Source organism: Mus musculus, chromosome X (genome assembly GCF_000001635.26).
Source record: "Mus musculus strain C57BL/6J chromosome X, GRCm38.p6 C57BL/6J".
Classification (NCBI taxonomy): Eukaryota; Metazoa; Chordata; class Mammalia; order Rodentia; family Muridae; genus Mus; species Mus musculus.
The window spans coordinates 75,364,482-75,382,393 of record NC_000086.7 but is presented as its reverse complement, the minus strand read 5'-3'; the positions used below and the strand labels follow the sequence as shown (position 1 = coordinate 75,382,393).

The 17,912-nt window shown below is 37.5% G+C and overlaps 1 protein-coding gene across 7 annotated transcripts in view; it reads left to right on the top strand.

The window, feature by feature from the left end:
- F8 (coagulation factor VIII) overlaps window positions 1-17,912 on the top strand; it is a 212,395-nt gene that overhangs the window by 345 nt on the left and 194,138 nt on the right. For 3 of the 7 annotated variants that reach the window (NM_001161374.1, NM_001161373.1, NM_007977.2), the window contains exons 1-3: window positions 2,353-2,907; window positions 14,174-14,295; window positions 16,270-16,392. In NM_001161374.1, the coding sequence (NP_001154846.1) occupies window positions 2,762-2,907; window positions 14,174-14,295; window positions 16,270-16,392 (391 nt within the window). In that variant the 5' untranslated portion in view covers window positions 2,353-2,761. Of the gene's footprint in view, window positions 1-3; window positions 2,908-14,173; window positions 14,296-16,269; window positions 16,393-17,912 lie in introns of those variants that run through there. The other 4 variants (XM_006527792.4, XM_006527791.4, XM_006527790.4 and 1 more) reach the window with 4 other exon arrangements.

Below are 17,912 nucleotides of genomic sequence, written 5' to 3'. Positions count from 1 at the left end.
TGACACAGCTTCAGACCACGAGACCAGGAACAGGCGTTAGTCATCCGCAGCTGGCTTCCGGCAGGGGGTGGGGGGGCAGATATTTCCAGTCCCTTGGCAGTCGGAGACAGCGGGGCCTGGTCCCATTAGACATCTTTCCTGTCCTGGAGCAGCTGCTACAACCACCTCAGCTGCAGCCCCACACTTGCGCAGAGGAATGAATGCTTGCTACGTGTGCAGAAAGCTTCTCTGCCTTGGTGGTGACAGAGTTTATCTCACCTTTATTTTTTTTAATTTATTTTAGATTTTGCATATTTATGTAAACAATGAACTTATGTTAATTCTGACATTAATTTCAAGGCTGTTTAAGTTCAGGAAAACACATCTTACACTTTTTAAAAGCATTCCAACCACTTAATAATGTACACTTGTATTATGACTGCTGCTTCTTCCGCTTTAAAGTTTTTTTTTTAACTTTGTGTATATGAGTATTTGCATGTGTTTGAGTACAGCACGTGTACGCAGTACCTGAGGCCAAACAGGACTTCCGATCCCTTGGGACTGGAGAGGGGAGTGATACAAATATCTCAATTAGAATTGAGCACTTTATTGCCTCTTATCCTCTGTACATATACTAGTTGTGAGTCTATTAGAAAAAAGAAGATTCTTAGATGAGGAGTGAAAGATCCCCTATTTTATCGGTATAATAGTAAAAAAAATTGGGAGGAGACAGTTTATTTTTGTGTCCATTTAGGAAAGCAGTTCTTCCCTATGACTTAGGCAGCCATGGGGTTTTGGCTTTCTAACAGGTATCGGTTCTATCCTGTGGAGTGGGCCTTAAATACAAACATGAAGTGATTAGTTACTCCTACTATATTTATGCCACTACCATAGCAATGAGGCTATTTTGACATATCAGTCATTATATAGTACCTCACAGGGTTCTTAGATGCTTTGTAAGACTGTCAATAACTTGTCACCCCAAATAGCACACATGTAACCTTCCAGCACTGTGAAATCTTGTCAGTGCCAGCTTGATTTCCCCATGTTTTATGACTCAACTATGTTGTGTCATCAGCAATACGATCTTAACCATGAAGTTCTGTAGATTGCCAAAAAATTGGCAGTACCTTATAATGTTTGGGGGTTTATGGAGCCAACAAACTCCAAAAGAGGTGACCCATTCCTGGCACTGGGCTTTATATTTGTTACCCTGCAGTGTTTAGTAGGGACATTGTCATCCTGATGTAGGGGTAACTCCATTTAAATTCTTATATATGTATACATGTATATTTTATTTAAAAAGCTTCTACAGTAGTAGGTTTTCATATTTTTTTCAAGTATCTTTAGTGTTAATAATCACTACCCATACTCACTTCTCTCTCCTGCCCTCCTATCCTTACCCCACGTAACCCTTCAACTTCTCCTGTTCCCTTTTCATATCAACTGCAGTATATCCCATTTCCCTTGAAATCTGCCTTCCCTTGTTGGCCCCTTGCTAGTTTCCTGATCTCTATGGATACTCCAATTTAAGACAGATATCTAAAGATTCAGAGTTAGCATTCACATGTGAGAGAGAATCTGAGGCATTTGTTTTTCTGGGTCTAGGTTACCTTATGGAGAATGATTATTTCCAGCTCTATCCATTTACCTGCAAATTTAATTTCATTTTTCTTTACAGCTGAGTAATAAATATTCCATTGTGTGAATGTACCACATTTTCATTATCCATTCTTCAGTTGGTGGATGTTGGCTCTTTCCTTTTTCATTCAATTATGAATTGAATGGCAATGAATATGGATATACAAGTATCTCTATAGTGGAATGTACAATCCTTTTAGATGTATGCCCAAGAGTGATATAGCTGGGTCATATGATAAGTTTGTTTCCAGCTTTTTGAGGAGGGAGGGTGTCTTAGTTAAAGTTTCTCTGGCTGTAATAAAACACCATGACCAAAAGCAACAGGGTTTATTTCAACTTATACTTCCATGTAATAAACAATTCACTAATCAATTTCACTGATGGAAATGAGGACAGAATCTCAAAAGGGCAGGAACCTGGGTGCCAGAACTGAATCAGAGATCATGGAGGAACATTGCTTACTGACTGATCATTATGTCTTGATCCGCCTATTTTCTTATACAATTCAAGAACACCTGTCCAAGAGTAGCTCTGCCTATGACTACCTGGGGCCTCCCATAGTAATCATTAATAAAAAAGCAACAGCAAATAAAACATATGGTACAGGTATCCTATCTGGATCTCTAGGCCATGTGGGCAGCTGGAAAGTTTCTGCGGAGAAAGTAGGCTGGAATCTGGTGAATCCCAAAGTGGAAGCTTTTACATTCCATGCAGACTCCAGAATCTTCACTATCTAGAGTTTCTTTGCTACAGGTACCAAGGAACAGTCTTTTAGAATAGGCTAGGAATTTAAATACACCTGAACGCCCCTCCTCAGTATTCTGTTCCTTTTCTTAAGGATTCAAACTTGTTAGGATGCACCCAGCAGGAAATGGGTTAAGCCTTAGCTCAGCCACTCTTCCTATTCCAGTTTTCCTGTGCCTGCTTCCTACTACCCAAAAGGAAGTAATCCTTTCAGATCTGTTTTGTGCTAATGCTACTTTCACTCACAGTAGATAAACTTCCAGAAAATGCTCTGCAAAATATTTAGGACTTTTTACTAAATCATTACATTTTCTTTTTGTTCTTAAAAGCTAAAGTTATTTTAGAGAAGAGTTAAATTTTCATTTCTTTAGTTGAACATTTTCTAGTAATAAAAGCCATGCAAATAGCACTCTTCGCTTGCTTCTTTCTGAGCCTTTTCAATTTCTGCTCTAGTGCCATCAGAAGATACTACCTTGGTGCAGTGGAATTGTCCTGGAACTATATTCAGAGTGATCTGCTCAGTGTGCTGCATACAGACTCAAGGTAAAAATCCTCTGTCAAGTGCAACATTGTGAAGATGTGATTTTGACTGTGTTTATTTGTATGACCCAACTCATACATATATTACAAATGATGAATTAAGGTTGTTTCTACTGACATGGAGAAAAGTCTACTAGGTGTTTCTTAGTGTAAAAGCATATAAATTATGTATAATATTCCATTTTTATAAAATTAATAATTACTAATCAAAACTCTGTGTGTGTTTGTTTGTGTGTATGTGTGTGAGAGGGTGGTAGGGAAAAGACATTCTAAGCAATTAGACTGCGTAGACTAAGGGGTCCAGTCAGTAATTTTTAACTTTTACAATGTTGTTGTTACACACATTATTTCTACACAAAAGTACACATCTACACAAAAAAAATAAACACATTCATCTCATTACCATTTGGAATGGAGAGGGTCTTTATCATATATTGTTATGTACTGTGTTCATTAACTCACCAATTCACTCATTTTGTGGTACTTCGGGTCTCCTGTTTTATTTATGAATGCTTTATCATTGAGATAAAATCCCAGACACATTACTGTTATTTTAGTGAATAGATTATCTGGTGGTATCTTGCTGGAACAAAGGACATAGTTCTGTTTTAGTTTTTTCTTTTGTTTTGTCTTTATATCTCTGGCTGGCCTGGGACTCACTATGAAGACCAGAATGGCCCAGAACTCCAAAATATCCACTTGCCTCTGCTTCCTAAGTTTGGGATTAAAGGTATGAGCCACCACAATCAGCTGTTTTAGTTTAAATTTTTAGAACGTTCAAGACTCTTCATGCATTTTGATCTTCAGAGCATGGGATTATACTTACCTCTGCATTTGCATCAGGAATAAGTCTAACATTATTGCTTAATTTTTTCCAGTCTTATAAGCATAGAATATTGTATCTTTAATTGTAATATTTTATTTGTAATGAGATTCATCATCTTTTAAAATGCGTGTTGGCTATCAGAGTTAATTTTTCAGACTTTACTTTTTTTATGTTTCACCCATATTTCTTTGGGGTCTTCCATTTTTTTTAGCTGCAAAAACACTTATTACATGTATTCATTATCCTTTATTTATATTATAATTTCTCCTAAGATTATCTATCTCTTGCCTTACTTTATAACTTACTTATGAAAACACTTAATTTTTATAGTCAAATATTAATTTTTCACATCCTTAGTTTTGACAGTGTTGGTTAAAATGTCTTTCACACCTCAAGGTTATATGTATGTCCTTCTAGATTTTGTTGTAAGAATTTAGTATTTTTGACTCTAATTTATCTTGACATTTATTTTGAATGGTATCTAGAGAGTGATCTATTTAGCTTGACTTCCATCTGTGTAAATAGCCTATCATAATTGCACCACCACATTCACCTCTCTAGCTTTATTTTTAATCATCATTAGTGAGTTTTGGTATTAAAGTTTGGTTTAATTTATCATATAAATTGGTGAGTATTCCATCCTTTTCTATAGAATTCTCTGTTATTTAAAAATTAGGCAAGACTTACTTATGATTCCATTTGTCCCCAGTGAGATTTAGGATAGTGTTGATAACATTTCCAGTGGAAAGCTCTTTTAGTTTTAACAATTGCTTTGCTACAGTGTTTTACTTTTTCATGAATCTTTAAATTGTCTGTAGTTACACGCCCTTAAATTCCTGTGTCTTTGCTAGTTATTTGTGAATAAGCTTGCCAAAAATTTCCCTGTTTTGTTTGTGGTAGTTCTTTAAAAGAATGAATTTGGAGGTTTTATTTTATTTGAGACAGGATTGCATGTAGCCCATATTGGCTTCCAACTTATTATGTAGATGATAAAGATGACTTTGAACTTCTGATCCTCATGTCTCTACCTCTTGAGTTCTGAAATAACAGGTATGCACCACAAAATTTAACATTTCTGAGTTGTTTTTTAATTTGAGGATTTTATACATGAGTAAATTTTATTTGCATCATTTTTACCCCCTATTTGCCCTTCCGACTTTCTCATGCACCCCCAAATATTTCCTCTCAAATTTATGTGTCCATTGGTACAGAATGCCTGTTCTGCCCAGAAGACACTATCCCAAAACAGTCATTCTGGTCCTTAGTCTCTTATAATCTTTCTGTCTACTTTTCCATTATGTTTCCTAAGTCCTAGATATACTTTATTACAGATTTCCCATTTGGGTCTGGTCCCCATGGCCACCTATTCTCTACATTTTGACTAGTTGTGGCTCTCTCTAATAGACTCTGTCTCTTGCACAAAGAAGCTTGAGATATCAGAGCTGTACTTACCTATGGTATAAGGATGGGTATTTAGAAGGCAGATGGAAACTATATTACTTTAGTGGTAGGGTAGTAGTAGATCTTCCTGTAGGGCCTGTTATCTCTTTAGCCAGAGGTTCTTGGCAAGGCAATGAATTCCCTTCAACTGAACAGATTTTAGATCTAGTTAGACAGCTGTTGTTTACCTCTAAGACACAAGTGCTACTATTAAACTATTGAGGCATCTTGCTGGTCTCATCATTGTTGTGGTTCTTGGGCTTTACATTGGGTAGAACTGATAACTTATCCCTGTTGGTAGCTTGCATAGCACCTTCTGACACTATGAATGCTAACCCACAAGGAGGGGGTTTCCAGGTTAGTACTAGCTGAATTCCTCTCAACTTCTATGACCAAAGCATGTGATGTCTTCAACAATAGTATGTTATCTTCATAATTTGGCCTGTAGCCAAGAGCAATGACAATAGCCTATATTGTTTTGGGGCTTCTCTTAGAGTCCTCCCAACTAACAACTAGAAAGCCTCCCCTCCAGTTTTTCTTTACCACTATGTTCTGCCATCCCTATTTCTAGAGCTCCTTCTGTCCCCCTTCCCCAGTGGTCTCTGTTTATTTTTTGGCTTCCTCAGATAGTCCAAGTTACAGAATCAAACCTAAAGATTCAGAGCTAAGATCCACAAATAAGAGAGAACATGTGACATTTCTCTTTCTGTGTTCCATCTTCATCCATTTACTTGTAACTTTCATGGTTTTGTTTTGTTTTTCTTTACAGTTAAATTGAATTCCATTGTATATATTGAAAGACTCTGGCCAGCCTTGGCATGGCAAACATGACTCTGGCAGGCCTTGCCCTTGTCTCCCATTCCCTCTGCCTTACTAAAAGCTATTAGCTTACATTCCTAAAGCTAGTCATCAAGGTCTATTTCCTTATTTGGCCACTTCCTCTTCCTGAGGCTGACTACCAAGGTTCAGCCTTCAAAGTATTGAAGTCCAGCGATCAAAATCCCCCTTTGGCTCACCTAATTAACATGCCCAATTAAAATTAAGCACCTCATCCTAACACAGGGTTTCCCATTTTACCTTTATGAACTGCCCTTTGCCTATGTGCCACATGTGTCTCCTCTATCCAGCAGCAGTCCTTGTCCACCCATAATTCCAGGACAAATACATCTTAAACCTCTCCCATGTTTCTTTCCCCTTCTACCTTCTCCTCTATCTCCTGTCTTGTCTTTCGTTCCCTGCTCTTTGTCCTTCTGGGGAAAATAAAGATCCTTTGTGCTGAGAATTTGGTCTTGGGGTGTCCAGAGCTCATATAGTTCCTTGCATATACACACTACATTTTCATTATCCATTCATCATTTGATTGCTATCTAGGTTAATTCCATTTCTTTGGTATTGTGAATAAAGCAGTAATGGGCATGGATATGCAAAACCTCCATAGTAGAATATGGAGTTTTTTAGGCATATATCTAGTAGTGGCATACCTGGCTCATATTGTAGTTCTGTTTGTAGCTTTGTGAAAACCTCCACACTGATTTCCAAAGTGGCTTCACCAGTTTACACTCCATAAATAAGGGTTCCTCTTTTCCCACATCCTCACCAGAACTTATTGTCCATTTATTTATTTATTTATTTACTTATTTTGATGGTAATAGTCATTCTAATTGGGATGAGAAGGAATCTCAAAGTAATTTTCATTTTCATTTCTCTAGTTGCTAATAATGTTAAACACTTTTAAAAGTGTTTATTAGCTTTTTTATTTCTTCTCATGAGAACTCTGTTCACTTCCACAGCCTTCTTTTAAAATTGGGTTGTTTATTTTTTAAGAGATATTATGTACTTATTTTATATATGTGAGTGCACTGTAGCTGTTTTCAGACACACTAGAGAAGGGTATCGAATCCCATTACAGATGGTTGTGAGGTTGCTGGGAATTGAACGCAGCACTTCTGGAAAATCAGTCAGTGCTCTGAACTGCTGAGCCATCTCTCCAGTCCTGTTCATATTCTTTTTTTTTTAAAGACCTACTTTTAAACTTTCTTTGATTCTAATATGGTTACAACATTTCTTCCTTCCCTTTCCTCCATCTAAATTCTCCATTATATTGTTCTTTCAAATTTATAGCCTATTTTTTAATTAATTTTCATTGCTTAGATATATGTGTGTGTGTGTATGTATATATATATATATATATATAAAACCTCAGTCTGTATGTATGTTTTCAGGGCTAACCATTGGATAGTTAGTGTGTTCTTTTCTAGGAAAGACTATTTCTACCTCTCTCAGCATTCCTTAGTTACTTGTAGTAATTAGTGTAGTGGTAAGACCTCCTGAGCGTTTCCCCATCCACTTTGGCATATGTATTGGTATCACCCTTGTTCAGCTTACATTTGAGAGGTTATGTTGGTGATATTACTAGGGGACACAGTCTCACAGCAAAGTCCATGATCCTCTGGCTCTTGCAATCTTTCTACTACTAGGCTAGTTGTCCTGGGTTCTCTAAGAAAGCAGGCTGAGCAAGCCAGAAAAAGTATGCTAGTATGCAGAACTCCTCTATGGCTTCTGCAGCAGCTCCTGCTCCAAGTTCCTGCCCTAGTTGAGTTCCTGTTGTAACTTAATTCAATAATGAATAGTGTTGTGGAAATGTAAGCCAAATAAATTTCTTCCCCCCCCAAGTTATTTTGGATCATGGTGTTTCATCATGTTAATAAAAACCCTAACTAAGATATTGGTACCAGGATTGTGGGGCATTCCTGTGACAGACCTGACTGTTGTTCTGGGTAGGATCATGGAAGGACTTTGGAACTTTGGTCTAGAAAAGTCACTGAGTGTTCAGACCTTGGTAAACTGTTCTCTGGGACTGTGAAAGTTAAGTATGTTAAGAGAAATGCAGCAGGTGGAGGCCTGGATTATAAAGATCCAGAGGAAAATTTAAGAGTCATTTAAAGACTCTATCAAGCTGTTACACATTTTGAATTAAGAATCTGGTTCTGGTCAGCTAGAGCTGAAGAGACCAGCATCATTAAAGTGAAACCTTTGTGTTACTGAGAAATTGGTGCTGGTTAGCTGGAGATGAGAAATTGGTGATTAGGAAGAGATTCATCATTAAGGTAAAAATCATGTGGGAAATATTTCCTCAGAGTCAGCACATAGAAGCTGTGCTCCATAGGAAGCCAAGATTGTACCCCATACAGGCAGCTGAACTTGGTAGTGAAAGAGTTTCCCGGGTAGTACTAGTTTTAAAGACATAAAGGGTTCATGGATGCAGCCTCAGTAGCAGTTGGAGGCACAGGATTAAAGGGGTCATGCAGAGAAGTTGAGGCATAGCACCCTGAAGAAAGTCCAAAAGAGGCTATATATTTGTGTACCGTGTGTGTGTGTGTGTGTGTGTGTGTGTGTGTATGTGTGTGTGTGTGTGTGTGTGTGTTATATAATGGCAATCTAGTGGCCTGGCACAACGAATAATACTTTGACTATAAAATTGAATTGAGGAGGGTTGAGAAATGACTGAAACATTAAAGCACTTTCTTTACAAACATGAAGAACTGAGTTCATATCACTAGCAACCACGTAAAAGATTCTAGCACTGGGGAAGCAGAGGCAGACAGATCCCTGGAACTTTACCATATAGTCAGCCTATCTGAATCAGTAAGCTCCAGGTTCAGTGTCAAAAAATAAGGTCGAATCCTGAGAGATGACTCAGTGCTTTAGTTGTTTCTGCTCTTGGACAGGACCCACGTTCAGTTTCCAGCACTCACATGATGGCTCACAGCCACCTGTGGCTCTAGGTCTTAGGGATGCAAAGCTGTCTTCTGGTTTCTGCAAGTACCTGCACTTATGTAGCATATACTCACACAGATACAAACACATAATAAAGATTTTTTAAAAAGGTATAGAGATAAAGAAAACACCAAACAACAAATTCTGACTTCCATATTCACACACAGAGTGGAGGGCAGGGAGAAGGAGAGAAGGAGAGAGGGAGATAGTACACACATATATTACACACTCTTAAAGTGAATCCCATATAGTAAATAATTCATTAGCTTTTTATTATGCAGGAAGTCACATGTATTTACCAGAAAAAAATGAGAATTTTTGTTTTAATAATACAATTTTATAATCTAAGTTATTTTGACAACAGGATAAGCTGACTCTAAACACATCCTGACGGACTCTGCCAAAGTTTGAAATAAACAGCTAAGGGGATTCAAATTTATATTATCTGTTCCTGCAGCTGCTCAGCCTCTTCTAAGCAAGAGTCAGAAAATATAATGGGTTTTCCAGCTGGTTTTAGATAAAAAAGTGAAACAACAATTCATGTCAGGAATAATTATTGCCAAGTACATTTTGGCAGAATTATATATCAAATTCCAAGGGAAGCACAAAAGTTAGGAGGAAACAAAATTTGTGAACCTTGGAACACTGCCACTTACTGTCACTGAAGCTGAGGCTAGCAAGTAAATCCTGTTTCGGTTACAGTGGGAAATACTCTGAGAATGTCTCAGGCTGGGGAGCTATATGTTGTCTGGTACAGACTTATCCTAGAACTCAGTAACTCATTCTGATAATACTTAATACATATCTACTATGTCACTTTAAATAGAATTCTAAATTGAACCACAGCTTGCTTGTCCTGGAACTTTCATTTTTTCTAGCTTCTTCAGAGAAGGAAAAAGTGTTTCTTCTGCGTGCTTTTGATTTTTGCTTTGTGTGCTCATCTAAGAGCTTTCCCTAGAAAACTTTCTCTGTATATTTTCTTATCTTTTTTTTTTCCTTGTATTTTCTTAAGACAGGGTCTCATTTTGGTTGTCCTGAATGTCCTGGAACAATGGAAATTAGGCTGGTTGTAAACTCCCAGTGATCTTCCTGCTTTTGACTCCTAAATGCTGAGATTATAATCATGGACCATCACACACACACACTCACACACAGCTCTCTTGTGTATCCATCTTTTGTCTTAAAAGTCAGAAATGTTTAAAATAAAAGCACCGTGGTAGTTACCTATCTCTGGATATGGATGTGAGAATTCTTCACAAACATCAAAATATTTGAAGAAAATAGGTAGAACATACTTAGTAGAACTAAGAAAATGAAATAGAAAAAAAGATAAAGGTAACAAACTAGAGATGTGTTGTCGAGTATGAAAGAGCATGCAAGGGAGTAAAGAGAATGAACTAGAGGGAGAATAAACTCAATGATACAGACATATAATAGTGACAGAAATACACATAGCCAAGACCAATGCTGTGGAAAATTTTTAGAGATGAATAAGATTAGAGTATGCTTAGGTGTACCCTTCTTTGTTGCTCAAGATACTTGCAGAGGGTAAGTATTGAAGGCATTCATCCTCTGACTTGCTGGTTCTTCCTTTCACAAGTATTAGCTATAAATTCTCAAGCAGCTGGCTTAGCTTCTATTTCATTAGGGTACTTGAAGTTTTGGTACAGGGACCTTTGAACCCACTTGGCTTACTGTGTCAGAGAGGAGAATTATAAATTCCATAGGTGGATCACTGGGGGTCTGGTGAATCAAGGGGAATGTACCCCCTCCCCCTTTACCATTCTATCAGCACAGAGACCAGCTTCCATGCTAGATCTTCATCTTTGTCTTTTGACAGATTCTTCATGGGGAGAGTTAAACAGAACTAGTAGATACCTTGACCATTAGCTTGCCAACACATTTCCTTGTATGAACAATGTTTCCTTGGTGTGACTTTACATTCTAGACTCTAATTCTCTGTAAGGCTTCAGATAGTCATGTGAGTGGAGACACTACACATAAGAAAGGCTAACAAATACCTAGATAATTTGTGTCTGATTATCAGAATGAAGTATGGTCATTTCTAGCATGGAATGGATCCAAAGTAGTTAATGTGATATGGAGAAGCAGGTTGGTCTCCATGGTAATCAGACATATTAGGAACTCAGTATAGGTTTCTGTTGCTGGCATATTAGGAATAGGTGGCAACAGTAAATAGGCTAGCCTATAGCATGGATTGTATGATATTTTGTCTATGTTGTTTTGTGCTTCTTCAACAATGGAAATTTTCGTATAGCACTGACATGTGGTATGAAGATCTTTCTACTTTTGGAACACTCACTAGTATGTCTCTATTCCAGAAATCTTTGTCACTGATCTTTTAATCCTTTCTACTAGGCTACTGACAAGAAAACAAAGGCATTTCTTGCTGAACATAGTCTTTTTTTTCTCCTTGTTTTGTTTTTTGAGACAGGGTTTCTCTGTATATTCCTGGCTGTCCTGGAACTCACTTTGTAGACCAGGCTGGCCTCGAACTCAGAAATCCACCTGTCTCAGCCTCCCAAGTGCTGGGATTAAAGGCATGCGCCACCATGCCCGGCTTGAACATAATCTTATATAGCAGCCATATAGTCTGTATATAACTGAATCCTGAGCAATTTCTCTTTCAGTATACTAAATAGTAACTGGTTAAGGTTCGGCCCATTTGAGGCATTTTTTCCTCTACCACTATATACCAATGCCACCAACAAATGGGTTGTGGTATATTAATAGTCAATTTTTATCTTATACCAGTGTATGATGTTGACCCGTCTGTAAGCCCAGGGGAGTGCCTCTACCCAGAAACTGGTCATCATCTGGTATCTCCTGCAAGGCTACAAGTATGATGAGGCAAAAGTGGATGAGAGGGTCCCTGGCCCCTGTAACTTTTACACTTAGTTTAGACCTCTGACCCATGTAGTTCTACCATGCATTTTTCTTCAAAGAAACTCTATTTACTGGAAGAGCTTCCTTATCAACCCTGGGCCTTTGGCCCACAGCCAGTATAGAATGTCTTTTGTCAAGGCCTTCTGTTCACAGAGCCAGTCAACTGGCTCTCAGGTATCCTGGAAACTCTGGAGTGGAGTGAAATTTGGGGCTAAGTGGAAGAGCAGGCCAGTAGAATATGATAGAAGTGAGGTAAGCTCCATCTTTCCCTGATTGGTCAGTGTCCTTGACAGAGGTCTCTGAAAAACAGAGTATCAGTTCAGACATTTGACTGCTAGATCCTAACAGAGGACTGTTAAGGTCTTCCTTTGTGACTGGATTTGTGACTATGAATTATTCTTCTAGCAGGTTTTTTTTCTTTATGTGAATGGAACCAAAGATGGTCATCACTTGTGAGATCCCTTCTAGATGTTTTGTTTTGTTTTTCAAGACAGATTTTTCTCTGTAGCCCTGGCTATCATGTAACTTACTCTGTAGAACAGGCTGGCCTCAAACTTAGAGATCTGCCTGCCTCTGCCTCCCAAGTGCTGGGATTAAAGTCATGTGCCACTACCACCACCCAGTTAGGTATTTCTTATGAAATCTGCCTCTTTCTTTCAGCTACTCCTTCCAACCTTTACTTCTACATTTACTTCCCTCTGAAAGGGTGCAGCCTTCTGTCCAGTGTCTCAGACTCTCTCCTTTCTACTGCTCATTTCTTATGATTCATGTTTTAGATGACTACAAAGGACCTGCACACACATGTGTGGCAGGGAAGGACAGAATTTGCTCTATTGGCAGACAGACACAGTTCTATGTTTTGCTAAAAGAATTAAGACATCACATTTCTCATCCATACTGTATGTTACATCTTTTAGGGAACAAATACAGGGACCTACTGGGTAGCTCTGTCATGGTATGTGCCCAGATGGATTTTCCCATGGTCACCATAGTGTCTCCATGGTTTAGGTGTCTACATGTTTCACAAAGGTTATTTTATTTTATTTTATTTCATATGTATGAGTGTTTTGCCTGAATGTATATGTATATTTACCACATGTATGCAGAAGTTAGAAGAGACTATTGGATCCTCTGGAACTGGAGTTACAGACAATTGAGAGGTGGTTATGTGAGTGCTGGGAATTGAACTTGCTCTGACAAAGCAACAAGTGCTCTTAATCTCTGAGCTATTTCTCCTACCCTCCACCCCCAGTGGAAGAGGTCTTATAACCTTGTTCCTAACCTTTATATGTAATGCACTTGTTTCATTTAAGTTTTCAGATTTATAAGCAGGTCTCTGCCCAAGTTTAGAGGTTAGTGTTTTTATGCATTTATAGCTTGTAGGCATAATCTTTTTGTGCACTGTGTAAAGATTATCCTTGTATTACTCAAATGCTAATTTCTCTGCCCCCACACCTTGTTGCAATCTAGACATGGCATTGTAATGCTTATCCCAAATATCTCCTATTTCAAGTTTGTGTAAACAATACTCACCATTTATTTTCTGCATTGTCAATAAAAGCTGATCAGCTAATGGTTGGGCAGAGGAGAGAGTAGGGTGGGACTTCTGACATTCAGGGGAGGGAGAGAGGGAGAAGAAGGGGTATTCAGACATGGAGAGGGTGAGAGGGTACATGCTGGGAGAACACATTTGAAACCCAAAGGGCAAGACCAATAATAAAATGCAAGCATCTCAGGGATTTTGGCTGGGAGGTAGCTAGAGAATAGATCAAGGTTTTGTGCTGTAAAGCTTGTTTAAATAAGTAGAAGTCTCAGTCTTATTCATTTGGGAGCTAGCCAGGGATATAGAGAAATACTGCCACTTTAAAAAATACATTTACAATAGCTGATATTAAATTGTCCAAACCAAATTAGACAAAAAATACTTTCAAGTAACATTGCTCAAATACTGATAGCTTTTGTTCCTCTTTATGTGACTTTTATGGCTTTGGATGGATAAAGGTCTTGATTTATGCAGTAAATGCTTGAGCAAAAGCTGACCTTGATTTTACAGTTTTGAAACAAACACACAAAAAATTACTGAATTTTCCTCACTTTTGTTCTTTCTTTTGCATGCAGAAAATTGTTATGGAGAGGCAGGGTAATATCTGAATCAATAATTATAGGGAAGAAAAGGAAGAAATTTCAGGATGTATTTGCAAGTTCTAATTTGTTTATGGATATTAGAAGAGAATGGGATGAAAAAATGGGTTTCCATCTGATTTTTGAAGTGGAATCAAAGTCCTTCAAAATGAATAACATTTTCTTTTCTTTATCCAGATTTCTTCCTAGAATGTCAACATCTTTTCCATTCAACACCTCCATCATGTATAAAAAGACTGTGTTTGTAGAGTACAAGGACCAGCTTTTCAACATTGCCAAGCCCAGGCCACCCTGGATGGGTAATGAAAACAATATTGAGTGCTAATTATGATACTAGGCACCGCATTTCCTAGTAAGGATCCTTAACCTCAGGCAGGACTGCACTTACAGAGGGTGGTTACCAAAGGTTATATTCTTTAACCAGGTATCTTTAACTACCTTCAGGGAAATAAACTGGCAGTATTTTCTGTCTCCACTGCTTGGCTTCAACAAGCTTGGTCTTGGATTATTTCCTTCTCTTTCCCTCTTCAATCCAGTTTTATCTTCTACAGTTTTGTAGCTTTAAATTTTCATATATGTTCTAATAACTGCACTTCTATATTTATTTGACTCTTTCTCTAAATATCAACTGTTTATCTCCACTTAAATGTCAAATAAACTTGTAGCATGATCTTAAGATATTTTTTGCATTAGGAATGTTTTTTATCAATGGTAGAGATCCAACCCAGGACCTTGCACATGTTAAACAAGTGTTCTAATACTGAGTAACACCATTATTACCTGCCTTAGAATTGTTGCTGAGAAACTTTATATGCCCCAGTACAGGGGAATGCCAGGGCCAAAAAGGGGGAGTGGGTGGGTAGGGGAGTGGGGGTGGGGTGGGTATGGGGGACTTTTGGGATAGCATTGGAAATGTAAATGAGGAAAATACCTAATAAAAATTTTTTAAAAAAGGAGCTGAGTGCAAATGGAAAGGACAATTTAAAGTACCCTTTATGGAAATGATCATCAGAGAACACAAATAAAAGACCACAGGAGAAAAAAAAAGAATTGTTGCTGAGAATTGTAGGAAAGAAATACTCTCAATTCTAAAGAGCTGTCTCTTTAGAATTAAGCCTTTTTTCATGTAGTAGCCACAAACTGGTTCATCAACCTTTGGCCCATGACTCCTCTGCAATCTGTATGAAAGAAGGCTACTAATATATAAGATTTACTTTTGAGAATTTATTTGTAAGACATTCTTAGTATGTTCCCTACTCCAAGATGGGAGGGAGGCCACTTGAGAAGGAAAACCATTACCACCTATTAATACTGGATGATTACTAGAGACTTGGTCAAAGTTCAAGAAAGAGAAATTCCACAGAATACAGTTAAAAACTGTGTCATCTTGGAAAAACAAAGGTATTTCATAGTTTTACTCCACTGTCTTTAGTTCATTCAATAAACCATTTAGAGGCATCTTATAAAAATATCCACAGACTATAACTCTTAATTTCTTCTTGATTTCTGTGTCATGAACTAACTTGTGATAATCTAGATGCAATCATAGGAATCACCTATGATCTTTCTACTTTTTTTTCCTTTCCCCCTCACATAAGTAAGGTCCTACATATTATGTTCCCTGTATACTTCTATAATCTTATTTTCTATTCTACCAATCATTTATGTTAATTCAGCCATTTTATTAAACGATGCCAAATTTATTTATTTATTGAGACTTTTGAATTTGTTTTATTTGCTTTTAATGCTGTTCTTCTAGATAGTTAAATTAATGAATACATTGAAAGGTTTGTCAGAAATAGTTCCTCAGAACAACCCTGAGGCTAAACTTGGGTTAATGGAAAACATAACTGCTGTTCATCAGCTTCTGCTGTGACTTTTTTTTTTATGACATCTTTTTATTTTTATTTCTTTATTTATTTATTATTAGGTACTTTCTTCATTCACATCTCCAGTGCTATCCCAAAAGTCCCCCCCACACCCCCCCACTCCCCCACCCACCCACTCCCACTTCCCGGCCCTGGCATTCCCCTGCACTGAGACATATAAAGTTTGCATGACCAATGGGCCTCTCTTTCCACTGATGGCTGACTAGGCCATCCTCTGATACATATGCAGTTAGGGACACGAGCTCCGGGGCGGCACTGGTTAGTTCAGAATGTTGTTCCACCCATAGGGTTTTCTGCTGTGACTTTAACCCTTACTTTTATAATGACAGGATTTCTGGTATGTCATTCTTCAAGTAACCTTTGAGGGATATCTTATTTTAACAGGTTTGCTAGGTCCTACCATTTGGACTGAGGTTCATGACACAGTGGTCATTACACTTAAAAACATGGCTTCTCATCCTGTCAGTCTTCATGCTGTTGGTGTGTCCTACTGGAAAGCTTCTGAGGGTAAGTCAAATTCTCTCCTATTGCCCTGCCATTCTAGTTGTAGAACAATAAGAAGTATGTTCTTGATAATAAGGGCATGTTACTCCATTTTGGATTACTATAAAATAAAATACTTAGTTGGATCCCTTACAAAGTCAGAGGATTATTTAATTAATAGTTCTAAGTTCTAAGAGCATCAACTATAGTGACTACTCCATGTAATATAATATAATAAGTGATCATAGATGTAAACATTTGGAACAATGAGCCAAAATTAACCTTTCTTTCTTAAATATCTCAATACTGTTACACTGGGACAAAGTCTCCATCATAAGAAACTGAGAGACATGATTAAATCATAGCAATGTCATACCTTGAATTCTATCCATTCTTTTGTATATAAGTATTCAAATTTAATAACAGTATCAGCAATAATTACTTATATGTTCAAGACCATGTGCTTGCCAGTAGTGGAATCAGGTCCACAAGTAGACCCAGCCAACCCTAAAACTTAAACTCTGAAACACTGTTCTACTGTGCAGGGATTTGTATAGGTAATGTTGAATTTTGTTTATATAACTGGAAATTTCCATGAAGTAAACTTGGTGTGGCTGGGTCCAAGTGATACGTTCGCATCATTTTTTTTCTCACAATTTCACTCTATATTTCTTTCTCTTTTACTGTCATTTCTGGGTAGACTTCTTTAACATTATGGGAAAGCCACTGAAAACTCAAGATTTGCTTTGATTTTTACATAAGGTGATGATAATAAGGAAATATCTTTCAAAAATATTTATTGATATTGTAAACTATGGAAGAGCTATATGGGGAAGAGGAGCACCAACCTTATTTTATCTGCCTATGAAAAGGTCTTGTCACACAAGAAAGAGTTTTACTAATATAAATTTATATAAGGAGTTCACAAGAAAGGCAAAGACACAAGAAGCAAACTAATCTTTAATTGAGGCATTCATCATTCATGGTTTCTGATATTAGTTTTACAGTTTGTACCTCAAAGATACTAGAATGTAAATATTTCAAAATAGGTTCATTGTGTACATTTGTTGTTTCCGTAGTATATAACATAATACCTAGCATGTAGTCACTGTTCCATATAAGAACAAAAGTATAAAAAACGCCATTTGCTTTTTCTTCCTAAAATTATATGTTCCTCACCCATTAGACATATTTTTATGAGGCCTGAAGTATAGCTTAGTGATAGAATACTTGTCTAACATGTTTTATTTTTTACATTGGGACCATGGAAGCACCAAAGCATTGCTAATAAAGATTTATAGTACACACCTCTAATTTCAGCACTCAGGAGGATCACTATAAATTATAGGCCAACCTGAGCTATAAAGTGAGATCCTATATTAAAAAAAAATGCCCCTTCAGGGCTGGAGAGATGGCTCGGCTGTTAAGAGCACTGAGTTCAATTCCCAGCAACCACATGTTGGCTCACAACCATCTATAATGTGATTTGATGCCCTCTTCTGGTTTATCTAAAGAAGAGTGACAGTGTACTCACATACATAAAA